The 22136-nt window shown below is 46.8% G+C and overlaps 1 protein-coding gene across 1 annotated transcript in view; it reads right to left on the minus strand.

Moving 5' to 3' along the window:
• The window catches only part of VEPH1 (ventricular zone expressed PH domain containing 1), a 468187-nt gene that overhangs the window by 174771 nt on the left and 271280 nt on the right, over positions 1 to 22136 (minus strand). Inside the window, exon 8 of the mRNA XM_089675407.1 lies at positions 14430 to 14642. Within this exon, the coding sequence (XP_089531533.1) occupies positions 14430 to 14642 (213 nt within the window). The remainder of the gene's footprint in view (positions 1 to 14429; positions 14643 to 22136) is intronic.

Consider the following 22136-nt stretch of genomic DNA (forward strand, 5'->3'; position numbering starts at 1 on the left):
TATTTCAGATGACTGCAAAATGGGCAAACAGTGTGGCCAGGCAGTGGGGAAAGTGGATAGCATTCTAGAATCACTAGAGGGGTCACCAGCAGGAGGAAGGAAGTCCTGATTCCCCTATATAGATCTTTAGTTGAACTTCATTTACAATATTGTGTCCAGTTCTGGAGACCTCACTTACAAAAAGATATTGATAAGATAGAACAAGTCCAGAGACGGGTAACAAAAATGGTGAAAGCTCTGGGGGATAAAACATATCAAGAGCGACTTTAAGAACTTAACATGTACAATTTGGAGGAAAGAAGGGAAAGGGGAGACATGATTGAAACCTTTAAATACAGCAAGGGGGTGAATAAGGTTCAAGAGGGCAGTATTTTCACTATGAAACCAAAATGAAGAACGGGGACATGACCTTAAACTAACTGGAGGAAAGTTCAAACTAATCTCAGAAAGTACTATGTTACTGAAAGAGTAGTGGATGCTTGGAATAAACTTCCAGCAGAGGTAGTGAGCCAGTCAACAGTAAATAGCTTCAAACAAGCTTGGTAAAAGCGTAAATCTATACTCAAAAAGTTAACAAAACAAAACACGCTCCCCCCCCACAAAAAAAAAAAAAAAGGGCAGACTCGATGGACCACTTGGTCTTTTTCTGCTGTTACTTTCCTATGTTTTTCTATAATTTCTATCTTTGCAAAATATGCACATTTCCCCATATTTTTTGCTTTAAAAATGCTGCAATTACAGAAAAATTTGTGGTGAGCTCCTAAATTCTTGTTGTAGGCTGACAACACTACCGCTGTCTGTTTTTTCCCAGCAAAACAATACTGCTGATTAACTCCCAGGAGAACCTGCCCATACTATATGTAGGCTTCTGGCAAATGTACTCCTTGGAGGCATGCTCACATCCATATTAACTGGCCTAAAGCACTCTGCTGATCTCTGCTCCCAGCAGCTGCCACTGTAAAAAAAAAAAAAAATACAAACCTGGTAATGAAGTCAGAAGGAGGAATTAAAACGATTTCTTGCTACAATGTAAAATAAAAATTCTTCGGACATGATTTGGAAGGATGAAAGGGGGTTTTGGGAATGAATGAGATGGGGGACATGTTTCTCAAAAACTGCTTTTTCCGTTTTTATACATTCTGGAGGGCCAAACTGGTCAGCAGTTTCTATTGTCTCTCATTGACTTCAGGTAACTAACTCTTTGAATTTTAGGGTATGAACAACTGTGGCATTTGTGGCTGGTTTCAACCTGATAGATTTTTCTCATACAAAAATACAAGAAGCAAACCTGTGACTAGGGATGAGCGAATCGAAGTATCCGAAGTGGAATTCGAGTCAAATATCGGAAAAATTTCGATTCGTGCCGAATCCGAAAAATAGCCTAATTCGGACGCGCGAATCGAAATTTTTCAGAAAATGGCGGCTGACATGTGCGGCGACGGAGCGGGGATGTCTGGGAAGGCGCGCAGACAAGGCGCGCTGACCCATAATGCATTCCTCAACTACATGTGATTGCATCAGCCAATCAGCAGCCAGCCAGCCAGCACTGTGTAATGGTCGAGCTATAAATAGCGGCCATTTTGGAATTCTTCATTTGCCTGCAGTTATTGAACAGAGGCAGACCGCTCTGTACTAGGGACAGGGACAGAGTTAGGGCCACAGAAACGATAATTGGGGACAGAGAAAAGTTACTTAGGGACAGAGAACCATTACTCAAGGACACAGACTTGTTAATGAGGGCCACAGAATCGTTATTTAGGGACAAAGAAACGCTAGTTAGGGCCACAGAATTCATAATCAGGGACAGACAGAATTGTTACTCAGTGCCAGAGAATTGTTACTTAGGGCCACAGAAACGTTATTAGGGCCACAGAATTTTTACTCAGGGACAGACAGAATTGTTACTGAGTGCCAGAGAATTGTTACTCAGGGACAGACAGAATTGTTACTGAGTGCCAGAGAATTGTTACTTAGGGCCACAGAAACTTTAATTAGGGCCACAGAATTTTTACTCAGGGACAGACAGAATTGTTACTGAGTGCCAGAGAATTGTTACTCAGGGACAGACAGAATTGTTACTGAGTGCCAGAGAATTGTTACTTAGGGCCACAGAAACTTTACTTAGGGCCACAGAATTTTTACTCAGGGACAGACAGAATTGTTACTGAGTGCCAGAGAATTGTTACTCAGGGACAGACAGAATTGTTACTGAGTGCCAGAGAATTGTTACTCAGGGCCCCAGAAACTTTACTTAGGGCCACAGAATTTTTACTCAGGGACAGACAGAATTGTTACTGAGTGCCAGAGAATTGTTACTCAGGGACAGACAGAATTGTTACTGAGTGCCAGAGAATTGTTACTTAGGGCCACAGAAACTTTACTTAGGGCCACAGAATTGTTACTCGCACAGACACAGAATTGTTACTCGCACAGACACAGAATTGTTACTGAAGGCCACAGAACTGTTACTTAGGGCCACAGAATTGTTACTCGCACAGACACAGAATTGTTACTCAGGGCCACAGAACTGTTACTTAGGGACAAAGAAACGCTAGTTAGGGCCACAGAATTCATACTCAGGGACAGACAGAATTGTTACGGAGTGCCAGAGAATTGTTACTCAGGGCCACAGAAACTTTACTTAGGGCCACAGAATTTTTACTCAGGGACAGACAGAATTGTTACTGAGTGCCAGAGAATTGTTACTCAGGGACAGACAGAATTGTTACGGAGTGCCAGAGAATTGTTACTCAGGGCCACAGAAACTTTACTTAGGGCCACAGAATTTTTACTCAGGGACAGACAGAATTGTTACTGAGTGCCAGAGAATTGTTACTCAGGGACAGACAGAATTGTTACTGAGTGCCAGAGAATTGTTACTTAGGGCCACAGAAACTTTACTTAGGGCCACAGAATTTTTACTCAGGGACAGACAGAATTGTTACTGAGTGCCAGAGAATTGTTACTCAGGGACAGACAGAATTGTTACTGAGTGCCAGATAATTGTTACTTAGGGCCACAGAAACGTTATTAGGGCCACAGAATTGTTACTCAGGGACAGACAGAATTGTTACTGAGTGCCAGAGAATTGTTACTTAGGGCCACAGAAACTTTAGTTAGGGCCACAGAATTGTTACTCAGGGACAGACACAGAATTGTTACTGAGGGCCACAGAACTGTTACTTAGGGCCACAGAATTGTTACTCGCACAGACACAGAATTGTTACTGAGGACCACAGAACTGTTACTTAGGGCCACAGAATTGTTACTCGCACAGACACAGAATTGTTACTCGCACAGACACAGAATTGTTACTCGCACAGACACAGAATTGTTACTGAGGGCAACAGAACTGTTACTTGGGGCCACAGAAACGTTAATCAGGGACACAGAATTGTTACTGAGGGCCACAGAACTGTTACTTAGGGCCACAGAATTGTTACTCGCACAGACACAGAATTGTTACACAGGGACACAGAACTGTTACTGAGGGCCACAGAACCGTTACTTAGGGCCACAGAATTGTTACTCGCACAGACAGAATTGTTACTCGCACAGACACAGAATTGTTACTCGCACAGACACAGAATTGTTACTCAGGGACACAGAACTGTTACTGAGGGCCACAGAACTGTTACTTAGGGCCACAGAATTGTTACTCGCACAGACACAGAATTCTTACTCGCACAGACACAGAATTGTTACTCAGGGAAACAGAACTGTTACTGAGGGCCACAGAACTGTTACTTAGGGCCACAGAATTGTTTCTCGCACAGACACAGAATTGTTACTCGCACAGACACAGAATTGTTACTGAGGGCCACAGAACTGTTACTTGGGGCCACAGAAACGTTAATCAGGGACACAGAATTGTTACTGAGGGCCACAGAACTGTTACTTAGGGCCACAGAATTGTTACTCGCACAGACACAGAATTGTTACTCAGGGACACAGAATTGTTACTCAGGGACACATAATCGTTTAATTAAAGAGTATGTCAGACAACATGCAGAGGAGTGGCAGAGGAGGCAATGTTTTAGGAGCGAGCAGACGTGGCAGCAGAGGAAGGGGTCGAGGCAGCACTATTCGCAGCCAGAGGCCAGTGCTCCCGGTGTCATCCAGCGGTCGTGTCTCCACCGACAACCCTGCCATCATCGATTGGTTGGCTCGGTCGTCTTCCTCTTCCCAGGTCACCTCTGACACCTACAGCCAACGGTCGGTGGGTACGTCAGACACAACTGTTAGTTGGCATGGCCCGGGACCAAGCCCACTGAAATCACGTGTCCTCTACCTGCCCCTGTCCTTTGGTGTTCCCTCACCAAGCGAAGTATCGCATGCTGTGGGCTCAGCCCCACTGTACAGTGAGGAAGAGCTAACAGAGGGCGGTCAGGAACGGGGGGAGACATCCGCCTTTTCAGCAGCTAGGCGAAGAAGTAGTGGCGAGGAGAGTGGCCCGGTAGCCGGTCTAGAGACAGGTCTGTCTCCTGACCCAGACGCAGCCGAGGGGGCTAGTAGTGAGGCGGAGACCCTACTTGATGATGAGGAGGTTGATCGCACTTGGCAGCCTCGTCGTCATCAGGCAATTTCTTTCGCATCATCAGGAGAAGAGGGTGGCAGCTTGGCAGTGAGCGAAACAGTCGGTGGGTTGCCCAGGAGACAGCAGCAGGGTCGCAGCAGTGTCAGTGGAAGCATTGTCAGTGGAGCCAAACGGCCACGGAGTAGAGCACCAGCTCCACTGCAGCCTACCACCACGGCCAGTAGTGGTGCCGGTGTGCACGGAGGAAGCAGCAGTCAGCCAGTGAGGAGTATCGGGGGCAAAGTTTCCTACTCGGCGGTGTGGCAATTTTTCGTCAAGCCGCCCGAGGAAGTAAACGTAGCCGTATGTCGACTATGTGGCCAGAAAGTCAAGCGTGGCCAGGGGGCCCATGTTGGGACTATTTGGGCCATGTTGGGACAATGGGAGACCTCCCATTGCTGCTGTCTCCATCGCCACACTCTGCCATGTGCCACTTTCAGGTCTCCTCACACACTGCTGGTGTGTTGAATTTTTTGACATAGGGTGCTGGCAGATTACGGGCCTCCCATAGCTGCTGCCAGGCCTCTAATCTGCCATAGGCCCCTATATACCGCCTCCTCATGCTGCTGCCAGGTCCAGAGTCTCTCATGGGTCCCTGTACGGCCTCCCATTGCTGCTGTCTCCATCGCCACACTCTGCCATGTGCCACTTTCAGGTCTCCTCACACTGCTGGTGTGTAGAATTTTTTGACATAGGGTGCTGGCAGATTACGGGCCTCCCATTGCTGCTGCCAGGCCCCTAATCTGCCATAGGCCCCTATATACCGCCTCCTCATGCTGCTGCCAGGTCCAGAGTCTCTCATGGGTCCCTGTACGGCCTCCCATTGCTGCTGTCTCCATCGCCACACTCTGCCATGTGCCACTTTCAGGTCTCCTCACACTGCTGGTGTGTAGAATTTTTTGACATAGGGTGCTGGCAGATTACGGGCCTCCTATAGCTGCTGCCAGGCCCCTAATCTGCCATAGGCCCCTATATACCGCCTCCTCATGCTGCTGCCAGGTCCAGAGTCTGTCATGGGTCCCTGTACGGCCTCCCATTGCTGCTGTCTCCATCGCCACACTCTGCCATGTGCCACTTTCAGGTCTCCTCACACTGCTGGTGTGTAGAATTTTTTGACATAGGGTGCTGGCAGATTACGGGCCTCCTATAGCTGCTGCCAGGCCCCTAATCTGCCATAGGCCCCTATATACCGCCTCCTCATGCTGCTGCCAGGTCCAGAGTCTCTCATGGGTCCCTGTACGGCCTCCCATTGCTGCTGTCTCCATCGCCACACTCTGCCATGTGCCACTTTCAGGTCTCCTCACACACTGCTGGTGTGTAGAATTTTTTGACATAGGGTGCTGGCAGATTACGGGCCTCCCATAGCTGCTGCCAGGCCCCTAATCTGCCATAGGCCCCTATATACCGCCTCCTCATGCTGCTGCCAGGTCCAGAGTCTGTCATGGGTCCCTGTACGGCCTCCCATTGCTGCTGTCTCCATCGCCACACTCTGCCATGTGCCACTTTCAGGTCTCCTCACACTGCTGGTGTGTAGAATTTTTTGACATAGGGTGCTGGCAGATTACGGGCCTCTTATAGCTGCTGCCAGGCCCCTAATCTGCCATAGGCCCCTATATACCGCCTCCTCATGCTGCTGCCAGGTCCAGAGTCTCTCATGGGTCCCTGTACGGCCTCCCATTGCTGCTGTCTCCATCGCCACACTCTGCCATGTGCCACTTTCAGGTCTCCTCACACTGCTGGTGTGTAGAATTTTTTGACATAGGGTGCTGGCAGATTACGGGCCTCCTATAGCTGCTGCCAGGCCCCTAATCTGCCATAGGCCCCTATATACCGCCTCCTCATGCTGCTGCCAGGTCCAGAGTCTCTCATGGGTCCCTGTACGGCCTCCCATTGCTGCTGTCTCCATCGCCACACTCTGCCATGTGCCACTTTCAGGTCTCCTCACACTGCTGGTGTGTAGAATTTTTTGACATAGGGTGCTGGCAGATTACGGGCCTCCTATAGCTGCTGCCAGGCCCCTAATCTGCCATAGGCCCCTATATACCGCCTCCTCATGCTGCTGCCAGGTCCAGAGTCTCTCATGGGTCCCTGTACGGCCTCCCATTGCTGCTGTCTCCATCGCCACACTCTGCCATGTGCCACTTTCAGGTCTCCTCACACTGCTGGTGTGTAGAATTTTTTGACATAGGGTGCTGGCAGATTACGGGCCTCCCATAGCTGCTGCCAGGCCCCTAATCTGCCATAGGCCCCTATATACCGCCTCCTCATGCTGCTGCCAGGTCCAGAGTCTCTCATGGGTCCCTGTACGGCCTCCCATTGCTGCTGTCTCCATCGCCACACTCTGCCATGTGCCACTTTCAGGTCTCCTCACACTGCTGGTGTGTAGAATTTTTTGACATAGGGTGCTGGCAGATTACGGGCCTCCCATAGCTGCTGCCAGGCCCCTAATCTGCCATAGGCCCCTATATACCGCCTCCTCATGCTGCTGCCAGGTCCAGAGTCTCTCATGGGTCCCTGTACGGCCTCCCATTGCTGCTGTCTCCATCGCCACACTCTGCCATGTGCCACTTTCAGGTCTCCTCACACTGCTGGTGTGTAGAATTTTTTGACATAGGGTGCTGGCAGATTACGGGCCTCCCATTGCTGCTGCCAGGCCCCTAATCTGCCATAGGCCCCTATATACCGCCTCCTCATGCTGCTGCCAGGTCCAGAGTCTCTCATGGGTCCCTGTACGGCCTCCCATTGCTGCTGTCTCCATCGCCACACTCTGCCATGTGCCACTTTCAGGTCTCCTCACACACTGCTGGTGTGTTGAATTTTTTGACATAGGGCGCTGGCAGATTACGGGCCTCCCATAGCTGCTGCCAGGCCCCTAATCTGCCATAGGCCCCTATATACCGCCTCCTCATGCTGCTGCCAGGTCCAGAGTCTCTCATGGGTCCCTGTACGGCCTCCCATTGCTGCTGTCTCCATCGCCACACTCTGCCATGTGCCACTTTCAGGTCTCCTCACACTGCTGGTGTGTAGAATTTTTTGACATAGGGTGCTGGCAGATTACGGGCCTCCTATAGCTGCTGCCAGGCCCCTAATCTGCCATAGGTCCCTATATACCGCCTCCTCATGCTGCTGCCAGGTCCAGAGTCTGTCATGGGTCCCTGTACGGCCTCCCATTGCTGCTGTCTCCATCGCCACACTCTGCCATGTGCCACTTTCAGGTCTCCTCACACTGCTGGTGTGTAGAATTTTTTGACATAGGGTGCTGGCAGATTACGGGCCTCCTATAGCTGCTGCCAGGCCCCTAATCTGCCATAGGCCCCTATATACCGCCTCCTCATGCTGCTGCCAGGTCCAGAGTCTCTCATGGGTCCCTGTACGGCCTCCCATTGCTGCTGTCTCCATCGCCACACTCTGCCATGTGCCACTTTCAGGTCTCCTCACACACTGCTGGTGTGTAGAATTTTTTGACATAGGGTGCTGGCAGATTACGGGCCTCCCATAGCTGCTGCCAGGCCCCTAATCTGCCATAGGCCCCTATATACCGCCTCCTCATGCTGCTGCCAGGTCCAGAGTCTCTCATGGGTCCCTGTACGGCCTCCCATTGCTGCTGTCTCCATCGCCACACTCTGCCATGTGCCACTTTCAGGTCTCCTCACACTGCTGGTGTATTCCATTTTTTGTCATAGGGTGCTGGCAGATTACGGGCCTCCCATAGCTGCTGCCAGGCCCCTAATCTGCCATGGGCCCCTATACCGCCTCCTCATGCTGCTGCCAGGTCCAGAGTCTCTCATGGGTCCCTGTACGGCCTCCCATTGCTGCTGTCTCCATCGCCACACTCTGCCATGTGCCACTTTCAGGTCTCCTCACACTGCTGGTGGGTTCCATTTTTTGTCATAGGGTGCTGGCAGATTACGGGCCTCCCATAGCTGCTGCCAGGCCCCTAATCTGCCATGGGCCCCCGTACCGACTCCTCATGCTGCTGCCAGGCCCGTAATCTGTCATGGGCCCCTGTTTTCGCTTGTTGGCATATTCCGCTCGTTCAGATGCTCCTTCTCCTGCTACTCCTCTTCACGGATTCCGTCAGCAGTCTTTCTTGGAATCCGTTTCCAAGAGACAACAGTTTGCGAGCACGCACCAGACGGTGCAGAAACTGAACGTCCTCCTGTCCAAGTTGCTGCTGCCAGGCTCGTAATCTGTCATGTGCCCCTGTACCGCCTCCTCATGCTGCTGCTAGGTCCAGAGTGTGTCATGGGCCCCCGTACCGACTCCAAATGCTGCTGCCAGGCCCGTAATCTGTCATGGGCCCCTGTACCACCTCCCCATGCTGCTGCCAGGTCCAGATTGTGTCATGGGTCCCTGTACGGCCTCCCATTGCTGCTGCCAGGCCTGTAATCTGCCATGGGCCCCCGTACCGACTCCTCATGCTGCTGCCAGGCCGGTAATCTGCCATGGGCCCCTGTACCGCCTCCTCATGCTGCTGCCAGGTCCAGAGTGTGTCATGGGTCCCTGTACGGCCTCCCATTGCTGCTGTCTCTATCGCCACACTCTGCCATGTGCCACTTTCAGGTCTCCTCACACTGCTGGTGGTTTCCATTTTTGTCATAGGGTGCTGTATGGCCTCCCATTGCTGCTGCCTCCACCGCCACACTGTGGCTCCACACTCTGGTTTTGGCCCCGTGACTGGCCAAATGAGTGAAGTGTGCGGTGATTCTAAGATCGACGGCACTCATCTGCATGTCATACTGCCTGACAGTATTATTTCTCTTCCCCAGCAGACTCCAAGGGCATTTAAATTAAAGGTACAGTGTTCAGCACTAATATTAAGTCTCTCTGAAGCCTAGAAACACCCTTTTTTAAGTTAAATTCACAGCGAATATATTCGACTCGAATCAAAATTTTTCCACGAATTCGCCGAATCAGTCGAATCGAATTTTTGAATGCTTCGCTCATCTCTACCTGTGACCATCATTAATAAAATAAACTAACACTTAGCGGTTGATTTACTAAAACTTGAGAGTGCAAAATTTGGTGCAGCTCTGCATAGAAACCAATCAGCTTTCATTTTTTTCTGCCAAAGCTTAATTGAACAAGCAGATGTTAGAAGCTGATTGGCTACCATGCACCATATTTTTTACTCTCCAGTTTTAGTAAATGTATCCCTTGGGGTCCATTCACACCTGTTCACTCTGGTATGTTTTATTAAAGCAGAAATAAAGTAGGTGAGCTTCTGCCACTACCACCCTACTTACCTTGGGAGCATGCCCTCCTTCAATGCAAACCAATCTATGCTGTCAGTTGCTGTTCTATTCCCTGTCTTGATCTCCTGTTTTCTTTAAATACCTACTCCAACTTCCTAAAGAACTTTCCACCACGTCATTACCCAAAATCCCAAGGATACCTTCTCTGAAAATATTAACTAGCTCCCTTAATCAAGAGCCAAGCCTAAACCCTTCACATCTTTCATACCCCACTAAGATAAATGGTGTCACTAGCCATAGTAGACCTGGAAGGTGGCAGGGCCAAGTTCCCACTCAGGAAAACAGGTTGATATTTGTGTAGCAGCAAAGCAGATTGATATTTGCATAGCAGAGGATCTAGGGTACTCCAATGCTAACTTGGGAAAAATTGTAGCTCACTATATAAGTTAGGAGGCCTATTTAAAAAGGACATATGTGTATTTTTCACAATTCAAGAAATTTACTAAAGTGTTTTCACAGTTTCCCAACATATTGTAAAATACTGGATTACATGTTTTTATAACTCTGTGCTTATAAAGTTAAATATAAGCAAATAATTTTAATAATACAAATGTAAATGCAATATTTGCAGTATTTTTTTCACTTTAGGACTATGATTGTAGTGTAATTTAAGATAACCCATGAAGAAATTGCTAATGCAGGGGTGCTTAACCTTTTAAAGAGCTACTTAAGTGATTTGGTAACCGGTTGTGGGCCACAATGAAAACAAATGGTTCTGAATTGAAAATTGTTTATTTTAAATAGCATAGTGAACAATTTCCTCCTGCAGTCGCTGAATGCCAGTATGAGGGAGAGGAGGAAATGTCGGATTTCGGGGGTGCAGGAAGAAAAAGGAGAGGATCAGTTTATGCATATGCCGCCCCTGCCGCCCCCCCTGTCCAAGTGTAAAACAGATTGTGACTGGGAGGTTGCACAGGCCCCCTGCAGCATGGGGCAGGATCACCATTCCAACCCTTGACACTACACTAGTGTTTGGGGGGAAGGGGTTAAAAATATGTCTCAACTATGGGGTTTACCGCCCCACCAAACTGCAAATGTAAACAAGCCCTTACTGTTCTGGGCCCCCTTATAAGGCTGCCTTCACACTAATGTGCTGCTGTTTACTCACACCGTGGGTGCAGCTCAATGCACCTGTGGCTTTCCTATAGGTTAGCTGCACTTTGCCATAGATTTCTATTATATTTTGCATGTGTGGTGCACTTTCTGAAAGCGCACCAACCCCCAGGATATAATAGAAGTGTGCTTCCCTGGTTTGAGGTTGAGAGCCACATCAGAGGGCTCTGAGGGCCACATGTGGCTCACAGGCCACAGGTTGAGAACCCATGTGCTAATGTATTAATGTATCATTGAATGTGATTGTGAAAGGCAATCACATATCATACTTAGTTGTATGAGATCACTAAAGTCACTCGTATTTCTCTGTTTTAGATTTAGCACAGAAATAGTTCAGGGTATGTGTTGTTTTAGGCTTATGTTGTTGTGAATGATGATGCTCATCTCCAACGAATAGCCATTTACAAAAACACAAGCAGCCAGCCAATACTTTAATCTCTCTCCCCAGAATGCCTGGCAGCTGGTAGGCAAATCTTGGCTCAGCCATTCCTCTGTGTACAAGGAAGATTGAAAATGGCAGAGAACAAAAGCAGAAGAGGCATAGGGCTGGAAGATTAGATGGTAGTTTCAGGGTCAGGAGTTAGGCGCAGAGGCCATTAGCTATAGAAGTGAAGGTTCAAGCAGAAACCAGTAGGATAATGCACAAACAGATCCCTCTGGCGGGTGATGTGGGCTCACCTGAGCCACAGGGTCTAAGCACTAGCTGGTCTTCTCAAAAGCATCTGAAGGTGAAGATGGGTTTTGCTTCATGCTAGTACTAGGTCATGGCCTTCAGGATCAACCCACCAGGTAACAAGCAAGCAAGCTCCAGTGGCAGATGTCCAGGGTCCAGTGGCAGATGTAGCAGCTAGGAGTCAACAAGCAGAAGCGTAGTCAGTAAAAAAGTAAAAGGTTGATAACACATGGTTGCAGGTGGGGATCAAGTAGAAGCATAGTAGAGTAACAAGCCAAACATCAGTGGTAATGAAGAAATGGATCGAATCAGGAATGTAAGGAGCAAGATATTGGCTAGAGAAGAGCACAATAATCTGGCAAACACTTCCTGTTCATGATACGAGCAAGAAGTTTAAGGTTCACCTTAACAAGACAGAAAGCAAAGTTGTCCAAGGGATCAGACAGAGAGCTGTCCTGCATCTCAGGTGGCACAATAAGAAAAGCTACTGCCAAACACAACAGATGTTCTTAATTCAGATCCAGGTCCTTGCAGACAGACTGCAGATGTTAGAATGAAGAGTTGGCGGTGGCTTCAGTGCTGTCCTTTAACTCCCCCATAGGAACACCAACAAATTAGGCTTTAGCATGGAGCCACAGCACAAACAGAAAAGGCATGTCTTTATTTGCAAACACTGCACACATCTGAACAGGACCAAATGCTATGTACACTGGACCCTCTCAGGGATTCAATAAGCATTTTCAAATTTTGGTGATACTTCACCTTTAATAATGATTCCTGAGAAAGTGGGGTTTGCACCAATGCCAGGACAAAATCTTTTAGCCACCTCTTCTGCCTACCCTCAGTCTGGCCCTGATCTGTTCTGACTCAGTTATGTGAATACCCAGGTTCTTAGTGGAAATGAGAGAAATGGAGATGGAGAGAGAGAGATGGGGGGGGGGGGGAGAGAGAAAAGGTCTCTGGACTCTGATGTTTTTCTTTTCAATTTAGTTCTCCCTTAATCCTTTTTAAATGAGGAGAAACAGTTTTTAAAATCAGCAGTTAACAAGCAGTGTAGAGGAATATTATGAACTCTGATTTGGAAACACTGAGTTTGAGGAAATTATGTGACAACCATACTAAAGAAACATTCAGTATGGCATTAGAGAGAATTAGAGTATTGCCTGCTCATCCACAAAATAGAATTTTGTTGTTGATGGTGTGAGGGCTTTGACTGACTCCTTCCTCTACTGCCAATACTTTGAGATGTTCATGTGACCATTCGTGTACCTTCAGTTTACTCACACCATCATCTATCAAGGCATGGAAATCCATGGTGAATGCCATTATTTTTAAGGCTGCTCTGATATACTGTATGTTGATTATCCAACTGATGTAAGTATAAAAGTGGAGAATATGTAATTATCATTGCTGGAATTACAAAACGAAATGCCATTAATTCTTCATATGTTTATCTGGGGATCCTCCTCTTCTTATGCTCCCTGAAGAAGATCTTGGATTGGAATGATTGAAACACATTTCAGCCATTGGGGATTATTATATATGACTTTTTATATATGAATATATGTGTGGTATTTTATTAACTGCATCAAAGTCCCAAGGGGGAATTTTTCTTGAAGACATTTAGTATGGCTATCACATCACTTTTGCAAAACTCTTTGCAAAACTGGGATTAAAATATTTCTGCACCCTACACTTTCTCCCCCTTACATCAAGATCAATCATTGCCTACCTTCATGCAAGGTGCTAGATGTAATCTTGGACTTTGACCTTTCCCTTTGGCCCCTCATCCAATCACTGTCCAAATCTTGTGGTCCTTATCTCTGCAACATTTTAAAAACAAGCCCCTTCTTAACCAAGGACACCACAAAGCTAAACATTCCCTCCCTTGCTATCTCTTGCCTCGGCTATTAAAATTTCTCATTAGCCTACCTATCTCTATACGCTTTTACATCAATTTATCGTGAATGCTGCTGCTAGACTTAACCACTTTACCAACCATCCTTCTCTGCCAAGGCATCCATAAATAATAATGCATTTTTGCCATCTGACAGATGCTGGTAATTTTAAAAGAGAAGTATAGCTAAAGCTTTTGTAGTCATACTTTGCTTCTAGGTCTGTAGGTGCACTTTACTTTTGTTCTCCTATAATCCAGAATCAACCTATAGTGGGGTTTTTCCCACTGTCAGCTGATGTGGCAGAGCTGTTCCAGGCTCTGGAAGGATCCATACACTTTTGTCAGGATCCACCCAGCTGCCTGGTTGACAGCTCGCTCTGCCTCAGCTGTAGCCGACCCCCTCCCCAACCCAGCACTCCAGTCAGCTCTGAAAGAGCAGACAGTCAATGCTCTCTGCTCCAAGCAGACTGAGAGTGATCAGTGGCCATGTGACTGCTCAGGTCTCGGTCTTAGAGCCAACATAGGACAGCTGCAGCATCACTCTGATGTTGGAGCATAGAGGTGGGTGTGGGTGCTTGTTTTTTGTACAAACCCCATAATTCTGCATTAAGGTTGCTGTATATTCTCACCTGGAAAGAGGCAAAGGCAACAAAGAGTGTACCAATTTAAATAAGGATTCTTTTATAAATGCCATGATATCCAAGTATGGAGAAGTCATTTATGGTTGAATGATAAAGGTATTTTCTTTTTAAGATCTATGGTAAAGAATTGCATTGGCTGTGTATTATTTTGATCGAATTATAAAATATTTGAATTATAAAATAATAAAGATAAAAACTCTTTTCTAAAACAAAATTCTACCAGGTAGATTTAAACCATAAAACAGGAATGACAGACAGGCATGGTGGTGGTTACCTGTTAAATGCCATTTCTTTACTGTTTTCATTGAACCCTTTGATATCATTATGTACACATGTTGTTTCAGGAGTAGTATCATTCTGTCCAGTCTGATTACCATCAGTTTCAAAATCTACTTCTATCTTCTTCTCTCCAGGACCATTATGAAAAGAGGTCTGGTGTGTATCTTGGACATAAAGTGCTGATTCTTCTTGAATGATGCTTTCTTTCCTAGATTAAATGCATGTAATCATTATAATTAAAACACAGCATACACAAACAGATGACGTGTAAATATTAAAGTGTTACTAAAGGCATTTTTAAATTAAAATTTAAATAACAAACATGTTACATCTACCTGCTCTGTGCAATGGTTTTGCAGAGAGTGGCCATGAACCTCCTCTTCTGGGATCCCCTTCTGGTTCTGTCTGCTTCTCCTCTTCTGTGTCTGCTTGCTATAGGGGCAAATTTTGTGGGCACATTCCTATATTTATAGTATATAGACACACATAGCGTGGATCAGCCCCGCTTCACACTCCCTCCTCACTAAATTTGATTGACAGCGACAGGAGTCAATGGATCCCACTGCTGTCTCTGAGCTCGTGAGGAGAGAGAGAGAGAGAGAAGTGCTGGATCAAGATTGGGCTCAGGTAAGTATTTAGGGGAGCTAGGGGGAGCTAATCATGGAAGATTTTTTTACCTTAATGCAGACAAAACATTAAGGGAAAAGATCTTTAGACTTTAGAACCACTTTAAGTTGTGATTGCTACTTCCTGTGTGCATTTATTTGGCAGAAAATGTATGGTTACAAGTCAGTGGTCTATAAAAACCTTAGAAGTCTCTCATTGACACCAGGTTGTAAATTGTGGGCCTAGTTCTACACTGCAGGATACTAATAATATTATTCTACACTGTATCTTCATCCATGGCAACATTTGAGACAAATTTACTAGTAGCAGATGTCCATTCCGTAATGGTCAGAAACTGAGCTAAACCAGCTTAAAACATGTCTCAACAGGCCTAATGTTGATTTATTTAATACTAACACAGAGCAGATGATTTTTTTATACATGTATAAAGGAATGGAATAGCTAGATTTCCCTGCTTTTAAATAACACAATGACCCAACAGTTCTCCAACAGATATACTGAAGCATAAAGCCTAGTACACGCGATCAGAAAATCGTACAAGAAATATCGCTTTCAAAGCCAACATATGATAATATGAGCATTAGTACACAGCTCTCGTCCGAAGTTATTTGAAAGGACAAGCACTAACAGTTTTCTTGTATGCTACCAGGTAGTACAATTTTTGTTTAATCAGTACAGTTTTCATCTGAAAATACAATACAAATACATTACAATACCTGACATCACTTCCAAATTTTTATTCTGTCCTATGAGAATTTTCATAACTTTAGTAACCTTTTCATTATCAATATGAGAGTAGCATGCAAAAAAAAAAAAAAACCGAATGATCATTCGTCCAATATTCTCATCCTGTGTACAAGGCTTAAGTCACTAATCACCTTTGTATTGAATAGGCACCAGATGACATACTGTACCTTGATAAATCTCTCCCTTTGTTCTGCAAGTAGTAATTCAAGATAACAGGTGCTAAAATTAACATTTACATGAGTTATCTGTAAAAGCCCAATTTCTACTTCTTTCTAGTGGAAGTGGACCTATTTACACCAAGAAACACTAAGTGTAACCTTTAAAGTATATTTCCAGGCAACATGTAAAAACATTCAGTGAGCTGATAATGATATCCAGTAAACCCAGAAACTGTGCATAATTTACAAAATCTAGTTAATCTGAGTTCTGTGTAATCCCTGCAATATAAACCAACAGAGGTGGACAGTAGCAGAAAAGTACTTTATGGAACATATACCTTCTTTGTATGTGTGTTTCCTGTTTCACCAATCAAATATAACATCCATGGTAGATTTGAATCTGATTGTTGACTTTGAAAAAATTTTTAGTACAGGATTTTTTTCATTATACTGTCTGTGTGCAAAAAAAGCAGTAAGGAGGCTTTTTTCAGCATTACCAAGAAGTACATTGCAGAATTGTCACATCTGTGTAGTAGAGCAATGTCTAGACATAAAACCTAAAATTAAAATTCAGTAGTTAAATTATGCTCTCTGCATGCATTTAAAGTTTTATATTCAATAAATTAATTTGCTGATGCCGGAGTCACACACATATGTGGCGTCACAAAGGTAGGCATTCTGCTGAAGCATTTTGTGCTGGAAGCATGCTCCATAGCTTGCTCTCTGCATGGTGACTAAGCTGTCATCATCAGCGAGGATGGCCCACCATCACATGATTGCCATGATTGTCTGTGATTGGCTATTACAGTGCTGACTCAAAAAATCCCGCCCCTGTACTCTCTTTCTCCTTACGAATGGAGAAAAATACACTATATATATAATGGAATATATAGGGCTGCTATATATATATATATATATTGTGACAGTAGGCAGGTGAAATCACCTGGTTGCGTCCTGGATGGACGATATATTTGTCCGAGATTCAGGGTTTATGGGGATTTGTACCACTAGAGGGAAGTGCTGAGTCCTTCAGCACTGAGATAATGAGCCCAGCTGAAGGTAGTGGGCTCATTAACACTTGTATAAAGCTTCCCAGAGTGCTTAGGGAGTTGCTCCACCCTGGAACCAGATCTGTGCCTGAACTGTCTGGGGAGCTGACCTGTTATCTGTGTGCAGAGAGACCAAAGCCTGTGTGGCTAACCTCCCAGTACTAGCAACTAGGTATAGCAGCAGGCTGTACCTAGTGGGTAGCTAGGGAAAAGCTGTTGTTGCAGTAAGTAGCCAAGTTGGCCAGGATTTATTTTGATGTCTCTTTTTGTTTATCATTTTTTCTGTAATTATTGTAAATAAATTGCACCTGTTTGTTTTCACCTCCACTATTGTTGTGCTGTGCCTATCTTTTTGTGTTGTGCACCCATCCAGGGGATCACACACACCCGCTGCCGAGCTAACCTTGTTACATATGGTGGAGGATGCGGGCAGTTGTGGTAACTAAAGGCCAGCATGGAGGAGATAATCAGACAGTTGGCTCTGGCAAATGCCAATCAACAACAGGCAAATGCCAATCAACAGCAGGCAAATGCAAGTTTCCAGCAGAGCATTGCAGCCCAGCAGAAGGCCTTGGAACAAGCAGAGGTCCGCCATAGGGAATTGCTGGTGCAACAGGACCAGAAACACCAGAAACAAATTGAGGCTGTTTTGAAGCAGCTCCAGCAGAGGCAGCAGACTGAGGCTGGTGATGATTCTGGTAAAACACCATCATTTTCTGTGGGCCGTTTATTGCCAAAAATGACTGGAGAGGATGATCCGGAGGTGTTTCTAACCACCTTTGAAAGGACTGCTGAAAGGGAAAAGTGGCCTAAAGAACAGTGGGCTGGATTGATGGCCCCATTATTAACTGGAGAATCGCAAAAAGCTTACTATGACCTGGAGCCGGACCAAGCCAAAAACTATGATGTGCTAAAAGTGGAAATTTTGGCCCGGTTGGGTGTTACCCTCGCTGTCCGTGCTCAGCGGGTACATAATTGGACTTTTCGGCTTGGGAAACCTCCCAGGTCACAGATGTATGATCTCATTCACCTGAGCAGGAAGTGGCTGCAGCCAGAGACTTTGACCGCCCCAAAAATTGTGGAACGTGTCGTCATGGATCGGTTCCTAAGGTCTCTGCCTAATACTATTCAAAAGTGGGTCAGCCATGGAGACCCAGAAACTGCAGACAAGCTGGTGGATCTAGTGGAGAGATACTTGGCTACTGAGAACCTGACCTCCTCTTCCAGAGACTCACAGACTTTCCACCCTAAGACCAGACCATCCCCAGCGGCGGGTAAGATGACTACAAGGGGTGAGGGTGGAGAGAGTGAGAGGGTGGGAGTATTACCCAATGTCTGGCAAGAGCGGCCAGGAAGGCCAAGGCCGCAAGAAGCGGTGAAAAAAATTATTTGTTACCGCTGCCGGCAAGAGGGACACATTGCAGCCAATTGCCCAGTGGTGGATGAGCCTATGCAGTGTGACTTTCTGAGCAATAGACGTCAGTCGCTGTTTGCGACAGTGGTATGCACGGCCAGCCCGGGCACTGAGAAACATTTGTGCAAAATGACTGTTAATGGAAATAATATTGTGGGGTTGCTGGATTCAGGTAGCCTGGTAACCTTGATAAGAGAGGAGATGGTCACTACAAAGGTCTCTGGGCATAAAAAGGTGGCAGTGATTTGTGTGCATGGGGACACTAGGGAGTATCCCGTGGCTACTGTGTTTTTTGAGACCCCCAAAGGTAACCTGTCTCATCAGGTAGGATTGGTACCTCATTTACCACATGATGCCATTGTGGGGAGGGATTTTCCAAAATTCTGGGAACTCTGGGATTGTTCTGACCCCCCCACTGTCTCCCCTGCAGACCAGGAAGGTGAATCCCAGAAAGCGTCTGAGTGTGGTGAGGTCTCTCCCAAGTTCCCCTTGTCGGTACTAGCTGGGGAGACCCAAGGAACTGGGGAGGAGCCCGCCTCCTCAGATGAAAATCTGCCGGTTGTGGATTTCTCGGACTTAGAGGTGCATAGGGAAAATTTTGCCACCGAACAACTGAAAGACCCCACGCTGATAAAAGCCCGGGAAAATGTAGTAAAAGTAGATGGCCAACTAGTGAGTCCTGAGAAAACTGCTGCTTATCCATACTTCCTTGTGGAAAGGGACCTACTCTATCGAGTTGCTCAGGGGGCAGAAGAAACCATTGAGCAACTGGTGGTGCCCAGACCTTACAGGAAGTTGGTGTTGGAGTTGGCCCATGGACACATCCTTGGGGGTCATTTGGGGGCGGAGAAAACACGGGAAAGAGTACTGCAGCGGTTCTATTGGCCTGGGGTCATTAAGGAGGTGGAAAATTACTGTTCCTCTTGCCCTGTGTGTCAGAAGTCGGCCCCTATGCCCCATTTCCGTAGTCCACTGGTACCTCTTCCCATCATTGAGGTCCCCTTTGAAAGGATTGCCATGGATTTGGTAGGTCCGCTGGTGAAATCCGCTAGGGGGCATCAGTACCTGTTGGTCATACTCGACTATGCCACCCGCTATCCAGAAGCAATTCCACTCCGAAATACCTCTGCCAAGACAATAGCTAAGGAGCTATTCCTCGTTTTCAGCCGAGTGGGTATTTCAAAGGAACTGCTGACGGACCAGGGAACCCCCTTTATGTCCCGGGTGATGAAAGAGCTCTGCAAACTGTTCAAGGTAAAACAGTTGCGCACCTCTGTGTATCATCCCCAAACTGACGGGTTGGTGGAAAGGTTCAACAAAACCCTGAAACAAATGCTAAGGAAGGTGGTAGATAAGGATGGAAAGGGTTGGGATTATTTAGTACCCTATTTGATGTTTGCCATCCGGGAGGTACCCCAGTCCTCCACAGGGTTTTCACCATTTGAGTTGCTCTATGGGAGACACCCAAGGGGGCTGTTAGATATCGCCAAGGAAACTTGGGAAAGTGAGAGTTCTCCCCACCGGAGTGTGATTGAGCACGTCGCCCAAATGCAAGATAGAATTGCCCAGGTCATGCCTATCGTAAAGGAACATTTGTCCCAAGCACAGTTAGCGCAGCAGAGGGTGTACAATCGGGGGGCCCGGACCAGGTCGTTTGCTGAAGGAGATAGAGTGCTAGTGCTAATCCCTACGGTTGAAAGCAAATTCCTGGCCAAATGGCATGGCCCATACGAGGTGATTGAGAAAGTGAGTGAGGTGAATTACAGGGTCAGACAACCAGGAAGGCGGAAACCGGAGCAGATCTACCACATCAATCTGCTAAAGGCCTGGAGGGACAGGGAATCCCTAGTTGCTGAGGGTTTGTCACCAGCGCCATCTAACTGCTTGGTTCCGGAGGTTGGAATAGCAGTCACCTTGTCTACAATTCAAAAACAGGAGGCTAAAGAGTTTGTGCTCCGCAACACAGAGGTTTTTTCTGAGCTGCCGGGACAAACCTCGGGGGTGGAGCATGACATTATCACCCCACCGGGTGAAAGAGTAAAACTGAAACCCTATAGAATCCCAGAGGCTCGACGGGAGGCAATACGTGGGGAAGTACAGAGAATGCTAGATTTGGGGGTGATAGAGGAGTCCCAAAGTGACTGGTCCAGCCCCATAGTGTTGGTGCCCAAACCAGATGGGAGCTGGCGATTTTGTAACGACTTTCGACAGTTGAATAAAGTTACAAAATTTGACACCTACCCCATGCCAAGGATAGATGAACTAATCGACCGACTGGGAGCAGCCCGGTACATGACAACACTAGACTTGACGAAAGGTTATTGGCAAATTCCCCTAGCTAAGTCGGCAAAGGAGAAGACTGCATTTGTAACCCCAGAAGGGTCATTCCAGTATAAAAGAATGCCGTTCGGGTTACAGAATGCACCGGCCACCTTTCAGCGAAAAATGGATCAGATTCTTCGTCCCCATCAGAAGTATGCTGCAGCGTACTTGGACGATGTGATTATCCATCGCGCAGACTGGGCCTCACATTTGCCAAAAGTTCAGGCTGTGCTAGACTCAATATGGAAAGCTGGGTTTACGGCCAACCCAAAGAAGTGTACGATTGGACAGGAGGAGGCCAAGTACCTGGGGTACACTATTGGGAGAGGGGTAATAAAACCTCAGATAAACAAAGTGGAAGCAATACAGAATTGGCCACGCCCAAATAACAAAAAGCAGGTACGGGCTTTTCTAGGAATTGCTGGCTACTATCGGCGATTCATTCCCCATTTTGCTTCTATGGCAGTACCCCTAACCAACCTGACAAAAGGGAAGGAGTCTGTCATGGTTAAGTGGTCCCCTGAGGCTGAAGCAGCCTTCCTGTCTTTAAAAAGGGCCTTATGTAGCCAGCCAGTCTTATACTCACCAGACTTCTCAAAAGACTTTGTGGTCCAGACAGATGCATCCAATGTTGGCTTAGGAGCAGTGCTGTCCCAGGTTTGGCAGGGGGAGGAGCACCCGGTAATCTATCTCAGCCGAAAGCTAAAGTCTCACGAGGAAAATTACGCCACGATTGAGAAGGAGTGTTTAGCGGTAAAGTGGGCCCTAGATTCCCTTCGGTACTATCTGCTGGGCAGACATTTTGCCCTGATCACAGATCACGCTCCCTTGAAATGGATGGCTCAAAATAAGGAGACCAATAGAAGGGTAAATAGGTGGTTTCTGGCCCTACAGGAATTTACCTTCACGGTGAAGCATCGCCCCGGTGTTCAGATGGGAAATGTGGATGCTTTATGCCGGGTACATGCCTGCCTGGCTACTGGTGTTACAACCCCAAGGTTGAAACAAGAGGGGGGGGTATGTGACAGTAGGCAGGTGAAATCACCTGGCTGCGTCCTGGATGGACGATATATTTGTCCGAGATTCAGGGTTTATGGGGATTTGTACCACTAGAGGGAAGTGCTGAGTCCTTCAGCACTGAGATAATGAGCCCAGCTGAAGGTAGTGGGCTCATTAACACCTGTATAAAGCTTCCCAGAGTGCTTAGGGAGTTGCTCCACCCTGGAACCAGATCTGTGCCTGAACTGTCTGGGGAGCTGACCTGTTATCTGTGTGCAGAGAGACCAAAGCCTGTGTGGCTAACCTCCCAGTACTAGCAACTAGGTATAGCAGCAGGCTGTACCTAGTGGGTAGCTAGGGAAAAGCTGTTGTTGCAGTAAGTAGCC

Source organism: Staurois parvus, unplaced genomic scaffold, assembly GCF_062004578.1.
Source record: "Staurois parvus isolate SC_StPar_1 unplaced genomic scaffold, SC_StPar_1.0 ptg000155l, whole genome shotgun sequence".
Taxonomy (NCBI): Eukaryota; Metazoa; Chordata; class Amphibia; order Anura; family Ranidae; genus Staurois; species Staurois parvus.